Source organism: Nerophis lumbriciformis, linkage group LG23 (assembly GCF_033978685.3).
Source record: "Nerophis lumbriciformis linkage group LG23, RoL_Nlum_v2.1, whole genome shotgun sequence".
Classification (NCBI taxonomy): domain Eukaryota; kingdom Metazoa; phylum Chordata; class Actinopteri; order Syngnathiformes; family Syngnathidae; genus Nerophis; species Nerophis lumbriciformis.
In genome coordinates, this window is record NC_084570.2 from 40,084,272 (window position 1) to 40,104,896 (window position 20,625).

A 20,625-nucleotide genomic window follows, 5' to 3' on the forward strand; every position below is an offset into this window, starting at 1 on the left:
AACAGGTGCTTGACGTGACAGGTGAAAACTAATGGGTTGCTATGGTGATGAACAAGAGTGCACAATGAGTCCAAACGTGGAACAGGTGAAACTAATGGGTAATCATGGAAACAAGACAAGGGAGTGAAAAGCCAGAAACTAAAGAGTCTAATAACTAAACAAAACATGACTAAGACAAAACATGATTCCACAGACATGACAATAACACAATTTAGTCTTTTTCATCATCTTCATCACACAATTTAGTCTTTTTCATCATCTTCATCACATGATTTAGTCTTTTTTCATCATCTTCATCACAAGATTTAGTCTTTTTTCATCATCTTCATCACACGATTTAGTCTTTTTTTATCATTTTCCTCACACGATTTAGTCTTATTTTATCATCTTCATCACACGATTTAGTCTTTTTTATCATCTTCATCACATGATTTATTTATTTTTCATCATCTGCATCACACAAATTTGTCTTTTCTATAGTCTTCATCAAACAATTGAGTCTTTTTTTATCATCTTCATCACACTATGTAGTCTTTTTTTCTTCATCTTCATAACACGATTTAGTCTTTTTCATCATCTTCATCACACAATTTAGTCTTTTTCATCATCTTCATCACATGATTTAGTCTTTTTTCATCATCTTCATCACACGATTTAGTCTTTTTTCATCATCTTCATCACACGATTTAGTCTTTTTATATCATCTTCATCAAACGATTTAGTATTTTTTTCATCTTCACCACACAATTTGGTCTTTTTTTATCATCTTCATCAAGCGATTTAGTATTTTTTTCATCCTCACCACACAATTTGGTCTTTTTTCATCATCTTCATCACACGATTTGGTCTTTTTTCATCATCTTCATCAAACAATTTAGTCTTCTTTCATCTTTTTTCATCATCTTCATCAAACAATTTAGTCTTCTTTCATCATCTTCATCACATGAGTTTGTCTTTTTTCATCATTTTCATCACACGATTTAGTCTTTTTTCATCATCTTCATTAAAAAAGGTTTAGTCTTTTTTCATCATCTTCATCACACAATTTAGTCTTATTTAATTATCTTCATCACATGATTTAGTCTTTTTTTATCATCTTTACCAAACGATTTAGTATTTTTTTTCATCATCTTCATCACAAGATTTGGTCTTTTTCATCATCTTCATCAAACAATGTAGTCTCTTTTCATCATCTTCATCACACGATTTGGTCTTTTTTCATCATCTTCATCAAACAATTGAATCTTCTTTCATCATCTTCATCACATGATTTAGTCTTTTTTAATAATTTTCATCACACAATTTAGTCTTTTTTTCATCATCTTCATTAAAAAAGGTTTAGTCTTTTTTCATCATCTTCATCATACGATTTAGTCATTTTGCATCATCTTCATCACACGATTTAGTCTTATTTCATCATCTTCATCACACGATTTAGTCTTTTTTATCATCTTCATCACATGATTTAGTATTTTTTTTCATCTTCATCACACAATTTGGTCTTTTCTATCATCTTCATCAAACAATTTAGTCTTTTTTCATCATCTTCATCACACGATGTAGTTTGTTTTCATCATTTACATCACACTATGTAGTCTTTTTTCATCATCTTCATTAAAAAGGTTTAGTCTTTTTTCATCATCTTCATCACACGATTTAGTCTTTTTTCATCATCTTCATTACACAATTTAGGCTTCTTTTATCATCTTCATCACATGATTTAGTCTTTTTTTCATCATTTTCATCACACTATGTAGTCTTTTTTCATCTTCATTAAAAAGATTTGGTCTTTTTTCATCATCATCATCGAACGATTTAGTATTTCTTTCATCATCTTCATCACACGATTTGGTCTTTTTTATCATCTTCATCAAACAAATTAGACTTCTTTCATCATCTTCATCACACGATTTAGTGGTTTTCATCATCTTCATCAAACAATTTTGTCTTCTTTCATCATCTTCATCACATGATTTAGTCTTTTTTCATCATTTTCATCACACGATTTATTCTTTATTTATCATCTTCACCACCCGATTTAGTCTTTTTATCATCTTCATCAAACGATTTAGTCTTTTTTCATCTTCATCACACGATTTAGCAATTTTTCATCATCTTTATCACACGATTTGATCTTTTTCATTATCTTCAATACACAATTTGGTCTTTTTATCATCTTCATCAAACGATTTAGTCTTTTTTATCATCTTCATCACACTATGTAGTCTTTTTTTCATCATTTTCATCACATGATTTAGTCTTTTTTTAATCATTTTCATTACACAATTTAGTTTTTTTTCATCATTTTCAACACACGATTTAGTCTTTTTTCATCATTTTCATCACATGATTTAGTCTTTTTTAATCATTTTCATTACACAATTTAGGTTTTTTTTTTCATCATTTTCAACACACGATTTAGTCTTTTTTCATCATTTTCAACACACTAGTCTTTTTTCATCATTTTCAACACACTATTTAGTCTTTTTATCATTTTAATCACACAATTTAGTATTTTTTTACCATTTTCAACTCACAATTTTGTCTTTTTTTCATCATTTTCATTACAAGATTTTGTCTTTTTTCATAATTAATCACAAGATTTAGTCTTTTTTCATCATTTTCATCACACAATTTAGTCTTTTGTCATCATTTTCATCACACGATTTAGTCTTTTTTCATCATTTCCATCACACGATTTAGTCTTTTTTTATCATTTTAATCACAAGATTTAGTCTTTTTTCATCATCTTTAGCCCACGATTTAGTCTTATTTTATCATTCTTAATCACAAGGTTTAGTCTTTTTTCATCATTTTTATTACACATTTTAGGTGTTTTTTCATCACACGATTTAGTCTTTTTTTCATCACACAATTTAGTCTTTTTTTAAATCATTTTCATCACACATTAGTCTTTTTTCATCATTTTCAACACACTATTTAGTCTTTTTCATCATTTTCATTACACGATTTAGTATTTTTTCACCATTTTCAACACACGATTTTGTCTTTTTTCATCATTTTCATTACAAGATTTTGTCTTTTTTCATCATTTTAATCACAAGAATTAGTCTTTTTTCATCATCTTCATCACACAATTTGGTCTTTTCTATCATCTTCATCAAACAATTTAATCTTTTTTTATCATCTTCATCACACTATGTAGTCTTTTTTCATCATCTTCATTCCACGATATTGTCTTTTTTCATCATTTTCATCACATTATGTAGTCGTTTTTCATCATTTTCATTAAAAAGGTTTAGTCTTTTTTCATCATCTTCATCACACGATTTAGTCTTTTTTCATCATCTTCATCAAACGATTTAGAATTTTTTTCATCATCTTCATCACACGATTTGGTGTTCATCATCTTCATCAAACAATTTAGTCTTTCATCATCTTTATCACATGATTTAGTCTTTTTTCATCATTTTCATCACACTATGTAGTCTTTTTTCATCTTCATTAAAAAAGTTTAGTCTTTTTTCATCATCATCATCAAACGATTTAGTATTTTTTTTCATCATCTTCATCACACGATTTGGTCTTTTTTATCATCTTCATCAAACAAATTAGACTCCTTTCATCATTTTCATCACACGATTTGGTGTTTTTTCATCATCTTCATCAAACAATTTGGTGTTTTTTCATCATCTTCATCAAACAATTTAGTCTTCTTTCATCATCTTTATCACATGATTTAGTCTTTTTTCATCATTTTCATCACACGATTTATTCTTTATTTGTCCTTTATTTATCATCTTCATCACCGGATGTAGTCTTTTTATCATCTTCATCAAACGATTTAGTCTTTTTTATCATCTTAATTACACTGTAGTCTTTTTTTCATTATTTGTCCTTTTTTTTATAATTTTCATCACACAATTTAGGTTTTTTTCATCATTTTCAACACACGATTTAGTCTTTTTTTAATCATTTTCATCACACGATTTTGGTTTTTTTTCATCATTTTCAACACAAGATTTTGTCTTTTTTCATGATTTTCAACACACTATTTAGTCTTTTTTCATCATTTTTAACACACTATTTAGTCTTTTTCATCATTTTAATCACACAATTTAGTATTTTTTCACCATTTTCAACACACAATTTAGTCTTTTTTCATAATTTTCATTACAAAATTTAGTCTTTTTTCATCATTTTAATCACAAAATGTAGTCTTTTTTCATCATCTTCATCACACAATTTGGTCTTTTGTCATAATTTTCATCACACGATTTAGTATTTTTTTAAATCATTTTAATCACAAGATTTAGTCTTTTTTCATCATCTTCAGCCCCCGATTTAGTCTTATTTTATCATCTTCTTCACAAGATTTACTCTTTTTTCATCATCTTCATTACACATTTTAGTTTTTATTTCATCATCTTCATCACACTATTTAGTCTTTTTTTTAATCATTTTCATCACAAGATTTTGTCTTTTTTCATGATTTTCAACACACTAGTCTTTTTTCATCATTTTTAACACACTATTTAGTCTTTTTCATCATTTTAATCACACAATTTTGTATTTTTTCACCATTTTCAACACACGATTTAGTAATTTTTCATCATTTTCATGATAATATTTTGTCTTTTTTCATCATTTTAATCACAAGTTTTAGTCTTTTTTCATCATCTTCATCACACAATTTAGTCTTTTGTCATCATTTTCATCACACGATTTAGTCTTTTTTCATCATTTCATCACACGATTTAGTCTTTTTTTATCATTTTAATCACAAGATTTAGTCTTTTTTCATCATCTTCAGCCCACGATTTAGTCTTATTTTATCATCTTCATCACAAGATTTAGTCTTTTTTCATCATCTTCATTACACATTTTAGTCTTTTTTCATCACCTCCAACACACAATTTAGTCTTTTTCATCATTTTCATCACAAAATTGAGTCTGTTTTCATCATTTTTAACACACTATTTTTTTTAATCAATTTCATCACACGATTTAGTATTTTTTCATCATTTTCATCACATGATTTGGTCTTTTTTCTTCATTTTCATCACAAGATTTAGTCTTTTTATCATTTTAATCACAAGATTTAGTCCTTTTTCATCATCTTCATCACATGATTTAGTCTTTTTTTCATCACACGATTTAGTCTTTTTTCATCATTTTCAACACACTATTTTGTGTTTTTCATCATTTTAATCACACAATGTAGTATTTTTTCACCATTTTCAACACACAATTTAGTCTTTTTTCATAATTTTCATTACAAAATGTTGTCTTTTTTCATAATTTTAATCACAAAATGTAGTCTTTTTTCATCATCTTCATCACACAATTTGGTCTTTTGTCATCATTTTCATCACACGATTTAGTCTTTTTTTTATCATTTTAATCACAAGATTTAGTCTTTTTTCATCATCTTCAGCCCCCGATTTAGTCTTATTTTATCATCTTCTTCACAAGATTTACTCTTTTTTCATCATCTTCATTACACATTTTAGTTTTTATTTCATCATCTTCATCACACGATTTAGTCTTTTTTTAATCATTTTCATCACACAATTTTGTTTTTTTTAATCATTTTCAACACAAGATTTAGTCTTTTTTCATCATTTTCAACACAAAAGATACAAGTAAAACGGGGGGGGGGGGTTAGCTAGCATTCACATGTTAGCATTCACAAGCCTGATGGCCTGTGGGTAGAAACTGTTTGTCAGTCTCATAGTCTTGGATTTCAGGCTCCTGTATCGTCTACCTGATGGTAGGAGGCTGAAGAGACTGTGCTGGGGGTGTGTACTGTCCTTTATGATGTTGTGTGCTCTCCTGGTGGTCCTGGTAGAGTACATGTCCTGTAGCGACGGGAAGGCTGCTCCTGATATGTACTGAGCAGTTTTAATCACTCGCTGGAGTGCCTTCCTGTCCTTAGCAGTGCAGTTTCCATACCAGACCGTGATTGAGCTGGTCTGGTATGTGTATGACATAATGAGGGTATGACATAATGAGTGTATGACATAATGTGTGTTGTAGGTGTCATGAATGTATGACGTAATGAGTGTATGACATAATGTGTGTTGTAGGTGTCATGAGTGTATGACATAATGTGTGTTGTAGGTGTCATGAGTGTATGACATAATGTATGACATAATGATTGTATGACATAATGAGTGTATGACATAATGTGTGTTGTAGGTGTCATGAGTTTATGACATGAGTGTATGACATAATGTATGACAATGAGTGTATGACATAATGAGTGTATGACACAATGAGTGTATGACATAATGAGTGTATGACATATCGTGTGTTGTAGGTGTCATGAGTGTATGACATAATGTGTGTTGTAGGTGTCATGAGTGTATTACATAATGAGTGTATGACATAATGAGTGTATGTTATAATGTGTGTTGTAGGTGTCATGAGTGCATGACAATGTGTGTTGTAGGTGTCATGAGTGTATGACATAATGTACGTTTGTATGACATAATGAGTGTATGACATAATGAGTGTATGACATAATGTGTGTTGTAGGTGTCATGAGTGTATGACATAATGAGTGTATGACATAATGTGTGTTGTAGGTGTCATGAGTGTATGACATAATGTGTGTTGTAGGTGTCATAAGTGTATGACATAATGTGTGTTGTCGGTGTCATGAGTGTATGACAATGTGTGTTGTAGGTGTCATGAGTGTATGACATAATATATGACATAATGAGGGTATGACATAATGAGTGTATGACATAATGTGTGTTGGAGGTGTCATGAATGTATGACATAATGAGTGTATGACATAATGTGTGTTGTAGGTGTCATGAGTGTATGACATAATGTGTGTTGTAGGTGTCTTGAGTGTATGACATAATGTATGACATAATGATTGTATGACATAATGAGTGTATGACATAATGAGTGTATGACATAATGTGTGTTGTAGGTGTCATGAGTTTATGACATGAGTGTATGACATAATGTATGACAATGAGTATATGACATAATGACTGTATGACATAATGAGTGTATGACATAATGTGTGTTGTAGGTGTCAGTGGAGGAGGACAAAGATGTTGGTTCTGCCTTCAAGTCTTCAGGTAAACAACAACATTCCCACAAAAATAATCACATGTATTGGCTGTGTCAAAATAATCTAGTTCTAGTTCATCATTAACAACATGGCATCACATTTATGTCTCATTTGTGCTGCTTGTCACATTTTAAAGTTGTTTTAGTGTGTCCGATACAACTTGTTCACTTCTGATATAATATTGATATTGGAGTGGACTATATTGGTCAGATACCATATCATGCAGGACTGCTTGTATCACACATGATATCTCACACAAGTAAACACTCCACTTGTATCGGTGGAGCTACATTTGAAATATGATGAGTCATGGTTATCTACCTTCAAATGTTGTTACTCATCTCATGTTGCAACTCTCTTGTTTACAGTCGACTCATCAGTTATGATATTAATGCTGACTCATCAGTTATGATATTAATGCTGACTCATGAGTTATTATAATTATGCTGACTCATCAGTTATTATATTAATGCTGACTCATCAGTTATTTTATAAATGCTGACTCATCAGTTATGATATTAATGCTGACTCATCAGTTATTATAATAATGCTGACTCTTCAGTTATTATATTAATTCTGACTCATCAGTTATGATATTAATGCTGACTCATCAGTTATTATAATTATGCTGACTCATCAGTTATGATATTAATGCTGACTCATCAGTTATTATATTAATGCTGACTCATCAGTTATAATAATGCTAACTCATCAGTTATTATATTAATGCTGACTCATCAGTTATTATGATACTGCTGACTCATCCGTTATTATAATAATGTTGACTCATCAGTTATGATATTAATGCTGACTCATCAGTTATTATACTAATGCTGACTCAGCAGTTATTATATTAATGGTGACTCATCAGTTATTATAATAATGCTGACTCTTCAGTTAATACATTAATGCTGACTCTGTCACGGCCCTGACGCACACCAGTGCGCAATCATCTGGGAGCCGCGCTGAGCGCACCTGCGCTCGCGCGCGCGTCACTCAAACTGCTGCAGGCAGCTGCGTTTCTTCAATCAACACACCGGCAACTGATGAGAGGGACGACTACTTAAACAACCGCCACCAGAGATCCTTTGCCAGAACGTAGCAATCTGTACATCGTACCGTAAGCTCGTCTCCAGCTTCCTAGTGCCTTTTTGATACTGATCTCTGTGCTTTTTTCCCCTGCATTAATTGTCGTGTCCTTCCTCATCCCGCAGCTTCCTGTGTGCGTCCCCGAGTCATGCTGTGTGTCGTGTGCTCCTGGATCTTCCCTGTCTTCCTCGTGCTTCCTGGTTCTCGACTCATCGCTCGGCACGAGAAGAGCACGCTCCACTCCCTCTCCCCGACCCCCCACGAACCCCGATCTTCCCACCGTGTACACTATTGTCCAGCAGCAACAGTCCCGCTTCGATCACTTGGAGACCCAGCTTACTGCTGCCTTTGCCAACCTGCTGTCAAGGCTGGACACCATTGAGCCAAGACCCCCCCCTCCACCTGCGCTGAATACGGGTGCCTCCTCGGCTGCCTCAGCGGCTGCCACATGGGACACCTCCCTCACCAGGGAACCCAAGATTGCCACCCCCAAGACATTTGAGGGAGATTTTGAACTCTGCCGGGGATTACCGTACCGACGCGGCCTCAGTGACTAAGTGAAGGACGGACTTTTACGGGACCGACCAACGTCCTACCGGGCCTTAATTGACCTCGCTCTCCAGATGGACCAAAGACTAATCGAGCGAGCGGCAGAGCGAGCACACAGCAGGTCAAGCCCAAGTGCTCGCACCAGAACGCCCGCTGTCATGTGGCCACCACTATCGGCCCCTGGGACCACCGGCACGGATGATCCCATGCAGCTAGGCAGATCCCGCCTGGCAGCCGAAGAACGAGAGAGACGCTTCCGGCAACGCCTCTGTCTCTACTGCGGGGTGGCAGGTCATGAGATCAGGAACTGCCCGATACGGCCAAAAGACAAGGCTCACTAGTCAGGGGAATCCTGGTGAGCCATACGTCCGTTCCCCACAAGCTGAATAATCCAGGCATCCTCTTCCCAGCGACTTTATCATGGAACTCCAAGAACTTAACCATCGGGGCCTACTTGGATTCTGGAGCGGACGACAGTCTCATGGATCGGGAGTTCGCACAACAGGCTGGTATACAGCTTCTACTCCTTGAGACCCCCCTACAGGCTCAAGCCCTGGACGGACACCCCCTCGGTCCCATAACCCACCGGACGGAACCCCTCTCACTTACCCTCTCAGGGAACCACACTGAGACTATTAGTCTCTGGGTTCTGGATGCCCCCATTTCCCCCCTAGTCCTTGGTCGCTCTTGGCTCTGCAAGCACGATCCCCACATTGCCTGGTCCACAGGCAAAATCCTGGCCTGGAGCGCTACATGCCACGCTAACTGCCTCGGATCCGCAGTTCCTCCGAGTGGCAGCCCCAAGGCCACCTTACCCCCCACAGACCTCTCTAATGTGCCCCCCGTCTATCACGACCTTGCCGCGGTCTTCAACAAGGAACAGGCACTCTCCCTTCCCCCGCATCGACCATATGATTGCTCCATAGACCTAGTTCCCAATGCTGTCCTCCCATCTAGCCGCCTATACAATCTGTCCCTGCCCGAGAAGAAGGCCATGCAGGACTACATTTCGGACTCTCTCGCCTCCGGCATCATTACTACCTCTAAGTCCCCGGTGGCAGCAGGATTCTTCTTTGTGGGCAAGAAGGACGGATCTCTACGCCCCTGTATTGACTACCGGCAACTAAAAAACATCACAATCAAGAACAGATACCCCCTCCCCCTCCTGAGCTCTTCCTTCGAGCCACTCGCACCCGCCACCGTTTTCAGTAAATTGGATCTCCGCAACGCGTACCACCTGGTACGCATCAGGAAGGGGGACGAATGGAAAACCGCCTTCAATACGCACCTGGGCCACTTCGAATACAGGGTAATGCCCTTCGGCCTGACGAACGCCCCGGCGGTTTTCCAGGCTCTGGTCAACGACGTATTGCGGGACATGTTGGACCAGTTTGTAGTGGTGTACCTTGATGACATTCTTATTTTTTCTAAAACCCTACAGGAACACCAACAGCATGTCCGACTGGTCCTGCAGCGTCTACTGGAGAACCGCCTGTTCGTCAAGGCCGAAAAATGTGAGTTCCACAATTCTGCAGTTAACTTTCTGGGTCACATTATACAAAAGGGACACATCAAGGCGGACCCCAAAAAGGTTGAGGCAGTAATGGAGTGGCCACAGCCCTCCACACGGACGGAGTTGAGACGCTTTCTGGGCTTCGCAGGATTCTACCACCGCTTCATAAAGGACTTCAGTAAGGTGGCCGCTCCTCTCCATAACCTCACTTCCACCCTCATCCCATTTCAATGGACCAAGGAAGCCAATGTCGCCTTCCAGGGGCTGAAGAGGAGCTTCACCTCCGCACCTGTGCTCGTCCACCCCGATCCTGATTGTCCATTTATCGTCGAGGTGGACGCATCAGATTCGGGTATCGGGGCGGTACTTTCCCAGCGTGCCCGAGAGAATAATGTCTTGCATCCATGTGCATTTTTTTCCAGAAGACTCACACCATCGGAGCGCAACTACGACGCAGGTAATCGGGAACTGCTGGCAGTTCACGACGCCCTAACTGAGTGGAGACACTGGCTGGAGGGGGCAAAACATCCGTTCCTGGTACTCACCGATCATCGCAACCTCATCCATATTCTCTCTGCCAAGAGACTTAATGACCGTCAGGCACGCTGGGCACAATTTTTCAGTAGATTTGACTACACGCTCTCATTCAGACCAGGCTCCCGCAATACAAAGGCTGATGCCCTCTCCAGACAGTTCTCGGTGGAGACCATCAGCACACACTCAGCGGAACCCATTCTCCCCCCTGCCCGGGTGGTGGGGATGGTCACCTGGGAGATCGAGGCACTGGTAAAAGCGGCACTCCTCGTGAACCCAGGACCTGGTGGTGGACCCCCCAACAGACTGTTTGTTCCACCTGACCTTCGATCCAAGGTACTGGACTGGGGTCACTCCAGTATTTTCGCTTGCCATCCGGGGGTCCACCGCTCGCTATCATTTATCCGGCGCTCATTCTGGTGGCCATCTATGGAGACCGACACCAGAGTTCATCGCCGCTTGTTCCACGTGCGCCCGCAACAAGGCTTCCCACAGCCCACCGGTGGGACTCTTACGCCCCCTACCTATTCCTGGTCGACCCTGGTCTCACATTGCTCTGGATTTTGTGACCGGATTCCCCGCCTCCCAAGGTAATACCACTATCCTAACCATAATTGATAGATTCTCCAAGGCTGCACATTTTGTCCCCCTCCCCAAGCTTCCCTCCGCAGCTGAGACTGCCGATTTACTCATCAGACATGTGGTCAGACTCCACGGCATCCCCCAGGACATCCTCTCTGACCGTGGCCCCCAGTTCACCTCCCGTGTGTGGCAGTCATTCTGCAAGGGAATTGGTGCAACGGTCAGCCTCACCTCTGGATATCACCCACAGAGTAACGGACAAGCAGAGAGAGCCAACCAGGGGTTAGAGACAATGCTCTGCTGCGTCGCCGCCCGCCAACCCTCTCACTGGAGCAAATACATACCCTGGGTGGAGTATGCCTTTAACTCCATGACCAGTTCCGCCACAGGTATGTCCCCTTTCGAGTGCTCTCTAGGCTACCAACCACCCATCTTTTTACAGCAAGAGGTCGAGGCAGCGGTACCCCCCACCCGGGCCCACCTTAAACGCTGCCAGACCATTTGGAAGACTGCTCGGGCTGCCTTAGTGAAGACATCAGACAGGATGCGCCGCAACGCCGACCGGCACCGCATCCCGGCACCCTCCTATCATCCCGGGCAGCAGGTGATGTTACGGGCCAAGGACCTCCACCTCAAGGTACAGTCCTCTAAATTGGCACCCCGCTATGTGGGACCTTCCCCATCAACGCCATTGTCAACCCTGCTGCCGTTCGTCTCTCTCTCCCATCTTCCATGAAGAGCCACCCAAGTTTTCACGTGTCCCAAATCATCATTTATCAGCCCTCTCTCACCCCACACCCTTTCCCCCCCTCCTCCCAGGGTCCTCAAGAGCGGTGATCGGGTTTGGACTGTTAAGGAGATCCTCAGGGTTCGTCGGCAGGGTAGAGGGTTGGTCTACCTGGTCGACTGGGAAGACTATGGACCGGAGGACCGATCCTGGGTGCCGGCCTCCTACTTCGCGGACCCCTCTCTTATAGAAGATTTTTACCATGCCAACCCGGATGCACCCCGTAGCTCGTCTGGAGTCTCGCATAAGGTGGGGGGTACTGTCACGGCCCTGACGCACACCAGTGCGCAATCATCTGGGAGCAACTGCTGCAGGCAGCTGCGTTTCTTCAATCAACACACCGGCAACTGATGAGAGGGACGACTACTTAAACAACCGCCACCAGAGATCCTTTGCCAGAACGTAGCAATCTGTATATCGTACCGTAAGCTCGTCTCCAGCTTCCTAGTGCCTTTTTGATACTGATCTCTGTGCTTTTTTTCCCTGCATTAATTGTCGTGTCCTTCCTCATCCCGCAGCTTCCTGTGTGCGTCCCCGAGTCACGCTGTGTGTCGTGTGCTCCTGGATCTTCCCTGTCTTCCTCGTGCTTCCTGGTTCTCGACTCATCGCTCGCCCCCCCCCCCGGACTACGACGACCCATTCCTGCCTCCCGACCAACGCTTCCGCCCCTGGACAAACCCTGTCTGACAGCACCGCTCCTCTCAACACGCACCTCCAACACTTACGGTAAAACCCTCCAGTTAAATTCTACACATAGTCTGACACCCATTTCCTGTTTGGTTACATACACATCTAATATGTATATATATATATATATATATATATATATTGATATATATAATATAATATAATATAATATATTGGATAATATATTGTATGAATTATACATGTATATATATTATATTATTATTATTATTATTATTATTATTATTATTATATATATATATTTATATAGAGATATACATAATTCCCTTTTGAATAAATACGCCCCAGGCTAAACGCTCTCCCTGTCTCAGTGCCGTCTCCTTCTACCCGGTATCATCACAGATTCATCAGTTATGATATTAATTCGGACTCATCAGTTATGATATTAATACTGACTCATCAGTTATTATATTAATGCTTACTCATCAGTTATTATACTAATGCTGACTCAGCAGTTAAGCTAGTAATGCTGACTCATCAGTTATTATATTAATGCTGACTCATCAGTTATTATAATATTGCTGACTCATCAGTAAAGATATAAATGCTGACTCATCAGTTATTATAATAAAGCTGACTCATCAGTTATGATAATAATGCGGACTCATCAGTTATTATAAAAAGGCTGACTCTTCAGTTATTACATTAATGCTGACTCATCAGTAATGATAATAATGCTGACTCATCAGTAATGATAATAATGCTGACTCATCAGTTGGTATGTTAATGCTGACTCATCAGTTAACATATGAATAATTATAATAATAAGTGTTCATAAAGATTTCTCATGCAGTCCAGATGATGATGTGTTGTGATGTTTCCAGTCGAGCTCCCACAAGTCCCAGTGGGGCCACGCCCTAAAAGGCTGTCTGAGCTCGCCATCAAGGAGAAGACTGCGCCTATCCCAGACGGCAGCGCCTTCTTCATCTTCAGCAGCACCAACCCGTCTGTTTTCTACATGTTCTTACCTTTTTGACTTGTCTTACCTTTTCTAGCTGAATTTCCCCCAGGGATCATTAAAGTACTTCCTATTCTATTCTATTCTATTCTTCCCTTTTCTTACTTCTTTACCTCTTCTTACATCCTCAACTTTTTGCCTTTTCTTGCCTTTTTGACTTTTCTTACCTTTTCTGAACTTTTTTTACCTCTTCTTACATTCTCAACTTTTTACATTTTCTTATCTAATTTTCCTCTTCTTACCTTTTCTTACATACTCATCTTTTTACCTTTTCTTACCTTTTTACCTCTTTTTACATTCTCAATTTTTTTACTTTTCTTACCTTTTCTGACCTTTTTACTAGAGATGTCCGACAATATCGGCAGATAAACGCTTTAAAATGTAATATCGCAAATTATCGGTATCGGTTTCAACCTACCGATTTTCCCGGGAGTCTCCCGAATTTCAGTGCCCTTCCCGGAAATCTCCCGGGGCAACCATTCTCCTGAATTTCTCCCGATTTCCACCTGGACAACATTATTGGGGACGTGCCTTAATGGCACTGCCTTTAACGTCCTCTACAACCTGTCGTCACGTCCGCTTTTCCTCCATACAAACAGCGTGCCGGCCCAGTCACATAATATATGCGGCTTTTACACACACACAAGTGAATGCAAGGCATACTTGATTAACAGCCATACAAGTCACACTGAGGGTGGCCGTACAAACAACTTTAACACTGTTAAAAAATATGCGCCACACTGTGAACCCACACCAAACAAGAATGACAAACACATTTCGGGAGAACATCCACACCATAACACAACATAAACACAACAGAACAAATACCCAGAACCCTTTGCAGCATGAACTCTTCCGGGACGCTACAATATACACCCCCGCTACCACCAAACCCCGCCTCCCCAACACCCCCCACCCCCGCCCACCTCAACCCTCAACATGTGTTAATTCCGCGACTGTATATAATGGTATCGGTTGATATCGGAATCGGTAATTTAGAGTTGGACAATATCGGAATATCGGATATCGGCAAAAAAGCCATTATCGGACATCTCTACTTTTGACCTCTTCTTACATTCTCAACTTTTTACCTTTTCTTACTTTTTTGACTTTTCTTACCTTTTCTGATCTTTTTACCTTTTCTTACATTCTCATCTTTTTACCTTTTCTTACCTTTTTCTTACCTTTTTATCTTTTCTTACCTTTTTACCTCTTTTTACATTCTATTTTTTTTACTTTTCTTACCTTTTCTGACCTTTTTAGCTCTTCTTACATCCTCAACGTTTTATCTTTTCTTATCTTTTTTCTCTTCCTCTTACCTTTTCTTACATTCTCATCTTTTTACCTTTTCTTAACTTTTGACCTTTTCTTACCTTTAACTTTTCTTACATTCTCACCTATTGACCTTTTCTTACATTCTCACCTTTTTACATTTTCTTACCTTTTAATCTTTTCTTACCTGTTTTTACCTTTTTACTTCTTCTTACCTTTTCTTACATTCTCACCTTTTTACATTTTCTTACCTTTTAACCTTTTCTTACCTGTTTTTACCTTTTTACTTCTTCTTACATTATCACTTGTTTACCTTTTCTTACCTTTTTAATTTTTCTTACATTCTCAAATGTTTACCTTTTCTTACATTCTCATCTTTTTACCTTTTCTTACCTTTTTACCTCTCCTTATATTGTCACCTATTTACCTTTTGTTACATTTTCTTAGCTTTTTACCTCTTCTTACATTCTCACCTGTTTACCTTTTCTTAGCTTTTTAACTTTTTTTTACCTTTTTAACTTTTTACATTCTCACCGTTTTACTTTTTCTTACATTCTCACCTTTTTGCCTTTACTTACCTTTTTGCCTCTTCTTACATTCTCCCCTATATACCTTTTCTTACCCTTTTACCTCTTCTTACATTCTTACATTCTCACCTTTTTACCTTTACTAACCCTTTGACCTTGTCTTACCTTTTCTTATCTTTATCACTTTTCTTACAATCTCACCTTTTTTCTTTTTCTTACATTTTCACTTTTTTACCTTTTCTTACCATTTTACCTTTTCTTACTTTTTTATCTTTTCTACCTTTAAACCCTTTCTTACCTTTTTACCTTATCTTACCTTCTTACATTTTCTTACATTCTCAACTTTTGACCCTTTCTAACTTTTTGACTTTTTCTTAACTTTTTACCTTTTCTTACCTTTAAAAAAAAAATCTTGTTTAGCTTTTGACCTTTTATTACATTTTGACCTTTTCTTAACTTTTTACCTTCTTACCTTTTTTTCCCCAAATCTTTTCTACCTTTGTACCTTTTCTTACCTTTTTATCTTTTTTATTTTTTGACCTTTTTCTTACCTTTTGACCTTTCCTTACCTTTTATTACCATTTGACCATTTTTTTTTAGCTTTTTACATTTTTCCCTTTTCTTACATTTTCTTACCTTTTCTTACCCTTTTCACTTCTCTTACCTTTTGACCTTATATTATCTTTTGACCGTTTTTTTACCGTTTTTACATGTTCTTACATTTTGACCCTTTCTTACTTTTTGACGTTTTCTTACCTTTTTACCTTTTCTGACCTTTTTATCATTTCTATTTTTTCACCTTTTCTTACCCTTTTAACTTTTCTTACCAATTGACCTTTTCTTATCTTTTGACCGCAATTACCTTTTTACCGTTTTTACATGTTCTTACCTTTTGACCATTTCTTACCTTTTTACCTCTTCTAACACTCACCTTTTTGCATGTTCTTACCCTTTTGACCTTTTCTTACCTTTTTAACTTGTCTTACATTCCCACCTTTTTACCTTTTCTTACATTCTCAATTGTTTAGCTTTTCTTACATTCTCATCTTTTGACCTTTTCTTACATTCTTATGTTTTTACTTTTTCTTACATTTGGACTTTTTCTGAACTTTTTACCTTTTCTTACCTTTTGACCTTTTCTTACTCTTTGCCTTTTTCTTACCTTTATATATTTTCTACCTTTTTACCTCTTCTTACCTTTTTATCTTTTCTACCTTAATACCTTTCTTACCTTTTTACCGTTTCTCACCTTAACTTACCTTATCTTACACATCGTTTTACTCTTTACCTTTTCTTACCTCTTTCTAAAATATATTTTCTTACCCTTTTTTACCTTTTCTACCTTTCCTTAACCTTTTGTAATTTTTATTTTGTCTTACCTTTTCTTAGATTCTCTTACCTTTTCTTACTTTTTCTTACCTTTTCTTGAATGTATGTATGTGTGTGTGTATATATATATATATATATATATATATATATATATATTTATATATATATATATATATATATAGTAGCAAACAATATTTGTAATAATAAAGATATGAATGTAATAATAATAAATAATAATATGCTAATAAGATACAATACAGAAATGTGACAATCAATAATAATATAAGATTTGACAAAATAATGATATATTAATAATAAGATATGATGAAATAATAATAATAATAATAATAATATAAGATATGATTAAATAATGATATAATAATAAAATATGATTATGATTATTATATGGTTATAATAATAATAATACATTTTATTTATAAGGCTCCTTTCTGGGCACTCAAGGACACCGTACAAACATGATATGTTATATTAATAATATAATGTTAGGATACGATGCAATACTAATATTATTATATTATTTAATCATATCTTATTATTATAAGGTATGAATAAATAATAATACTATAACAATAAGATCTGATTAAACAATAATATAATAATGGCATATGATTAAATAATATGAAAATAAGATACAATAAAACAAAAATAATATAAGATATAATAAAATGATAATAATATTATAGTAAATTATGATTAAATAATCATAATATAATAAGATATGATTAAGTATTAATATAATTATAATATCAAATTTAATATTGATAAAATTACAACGAATTATGATTAAATAACAATAATATAAAACGATACAATTAAATAGTATAATAATAAGATATGATGAAGTAATAATATACTAATAATAAGATAAGATGAAATAATAATAATGATATAATAATTATCTAAAATAATAAGATATGATTAAATAATAATACAAAATAAGATATGATTAAATAATATAATAATAAGATATGATTAAATAATATAAGATATCATTAAATAATATAATAAGATACGATTGAATATAATATTAAGATATGATTAAATAATATAATACGATATGATTAAATAATAATATAATATGTGATTAAAATAATAATATAATGATAAGATACAATTAAATAATAATTATATTTTTATAATAAAATATGATTAAATAATAATAATATAATAATAAGATTTTATTAAATGATATAATAATAAGATATGATGAAGTAATTATATACTAATAATAAGATAGGATGAAATAATAATTATTATATAATAAGATATGATTAAATAATAATAATATAAAATAATAAGATATGGTTAAATATTATAATAAGATATGATGAAATAATAATAATATAATACAATATGATGAAATAATATTAATACAATAATAAGATATGCTAAAATAATTAAATAATAAATTGTGATGAAATAATATACAGTACTTATTATAGGATGTCATGAAATAATAAGTTACTAATAATAAGATATGATGAAATAATAATAATAATAATAATAATAATAATAATAATAATAATATAAGATATGGTGAACAAATTGAAATTATATATTAGGATCTAATGAAATAATAATATCAAAATAAGATGTGATAATAATAATAATAGTGATATATGATTGTGTTGAGGCAGGTTGCGAGTGAGATGTCACCAGCTGATCAACCACCAGATCTTCACCAACCTCATCTTGGTCTTCATCATGCTGAGTTCTGTTTCTCTGGCTGCTGAGGACCCGATACGGACTTTCTCTGCTCGTAATACTGTACGCATATTCATATTTACTTACTGTACACGTCACTATTACCCCATACACACTTTCTCTGCTCGTAATACTGTACGCATATTCATATTTACTGTACACATCACTATTACCCCATATGTACTTTCTCTGCTCGTAATACTGTACGCATATTTATATTTACTTACTGTACACATCACTATTACCCCATACGTACTTTCTCTGCTCGTAATAGTGTATGCATATTTATATTTACTGTATATTCATATTAACTTACTGTACACATCACTATTACCCATAAGTACTTTCTTTGCTCGTAATACTGTACGCATATTTACTTACTGTACACATCACTATTACCCCATACATACTTCGTCTGCTCGTAATACTGTACGCATATTTATATTTACTTACTGTACATATCACTATTACCCCATACGTACTTTCTCTGCTCGTAATACTGTACACATGTTTATATTTACTTACAGTACACATCACTATTACCCCATACGTACTTTCTCTGCTTGTAATACTGTACGCATATTTATATTTACTTACTGTATATTCATATTTATTTACTCTACACATCACTATTACCCCATACGTACTTTCTATGCTCGTAATACTGTACACATATTTATACAGTATTTAGTTACTGTACACCACTATTACCCCATACATACTTTCTCTGTTTGTAATACTGTACGCATATTCATATTTACTTACTGTACACATCACTATTACCCCATATGCACTTTCTCTGCTCGTAATACTGTACGCATATTTATATTTACTTATTGTATATTCATATTTATTTACTGTACACATCACTATTACCCCATACGTACTTTTTCTGCTCGTAATACTGTATGCATATTTATATTTACTTACTGTATATTCATATTTATTTACTGTACACATCACTATTACTCCATACGTACTTTCTCTGCTCGTAATACTGTACGCATATTTATATTTACTTATTGTACACATCACTATTACCCCATGCGTACTTTCTCTGCTCGTAATACTGTACGCATATTTATATTTATTTAATGCAGACATCACTATTTCAATATTAGTACAATACATCCATTACATCCATTTTCTACCGCTTGTCCAGTTAGAACAATACAGTTCAATATTAATAGTATTATTTTAACATAAATACTTCTATGGGTGTATTTATATGTAATTATTAGTACAATACAGTTCAATATTAATAGTGGTATTTTAACAGATAATACTTCTACGGGTGTATTTATATGTATGTATTAGTACAATACTGTTCAATATTAATAGTAGTAATTTAATATGAATACTTCTATGGGTGTATTTATTAGTACAATACTGTTCAATATTAATAGTAGTATTTTAAAATAAATACTTCTATGGGTGTATTTATATGTATGTATTAGTACAATACAATTCAATATTAATAGTAGTATTATAACAGAGATTACTTATATGAATGTATTTATATGTATTTATTAGTACAATACAGTTCAATATTAATAGTAGTATTTTAACATAAATACTTCTATGGGTGTATTTATATGTATTTATTAGTACAATACAGTTCAATATTAATAGTAGTATTTTAACAGATAATACTTCTATGGGTGTATTCATATGTATTTATTAGTACAATACAATTCAATATTAATAGTAGTATTTTAAGAGATAAATACATATAAATACATCCATAGAGGTATTATCTGTTAAAATACTACTATTAATATTGAACTGTATTGTACTAATAAATACATATAAATACATCCATAGAAGTATTATTAGTACAATGTATTATTATTATTTTTATTATTATTATTTTTATTATTGTTTTATGGTTGATGTTATGTCTATTTCTAATGTCAATAACTTGTTTGTTAGTTTTATTGAAGGGTGTTGTTGATATTTCCGTGTGTGTGTTCGCTGGACATGTTGCCATGGTGACCAATT

General features: G+C 35.3%; 1 protein-coding gene across 2 annotated transcripts in view; it reads left to right on the plus strand.

Moving 5' to 3' along the window:
- The window catches only part of LOC133622687 (voltage-dependent L-type calcium channel subunit alpha-1D-like), a 195,977-nt gene that overhangs the window by 63,409 nt on the left and 111,943 nt on the right, over positions 1-20,625 (plus strand). For both annotated transcript variants that reach the window (XM_072915911.1, XM_072915910.1), the window contains exons 15-17: positions 7,013-7,061; positions 13,638-13,758; positions 18,558-18,687. In XM_072915911.1, the coding sequence (XP_072772012.1) occupies positions 7,013-7,061; positions 13,638-13,758; positions 18,558-18,687 (300 nt within the window). The remainder of the gene's footprint in view (positions 1-7,012; positions 7,062-13,637; positions 13,759-18,557; positions 18,688-20,625) is intronic.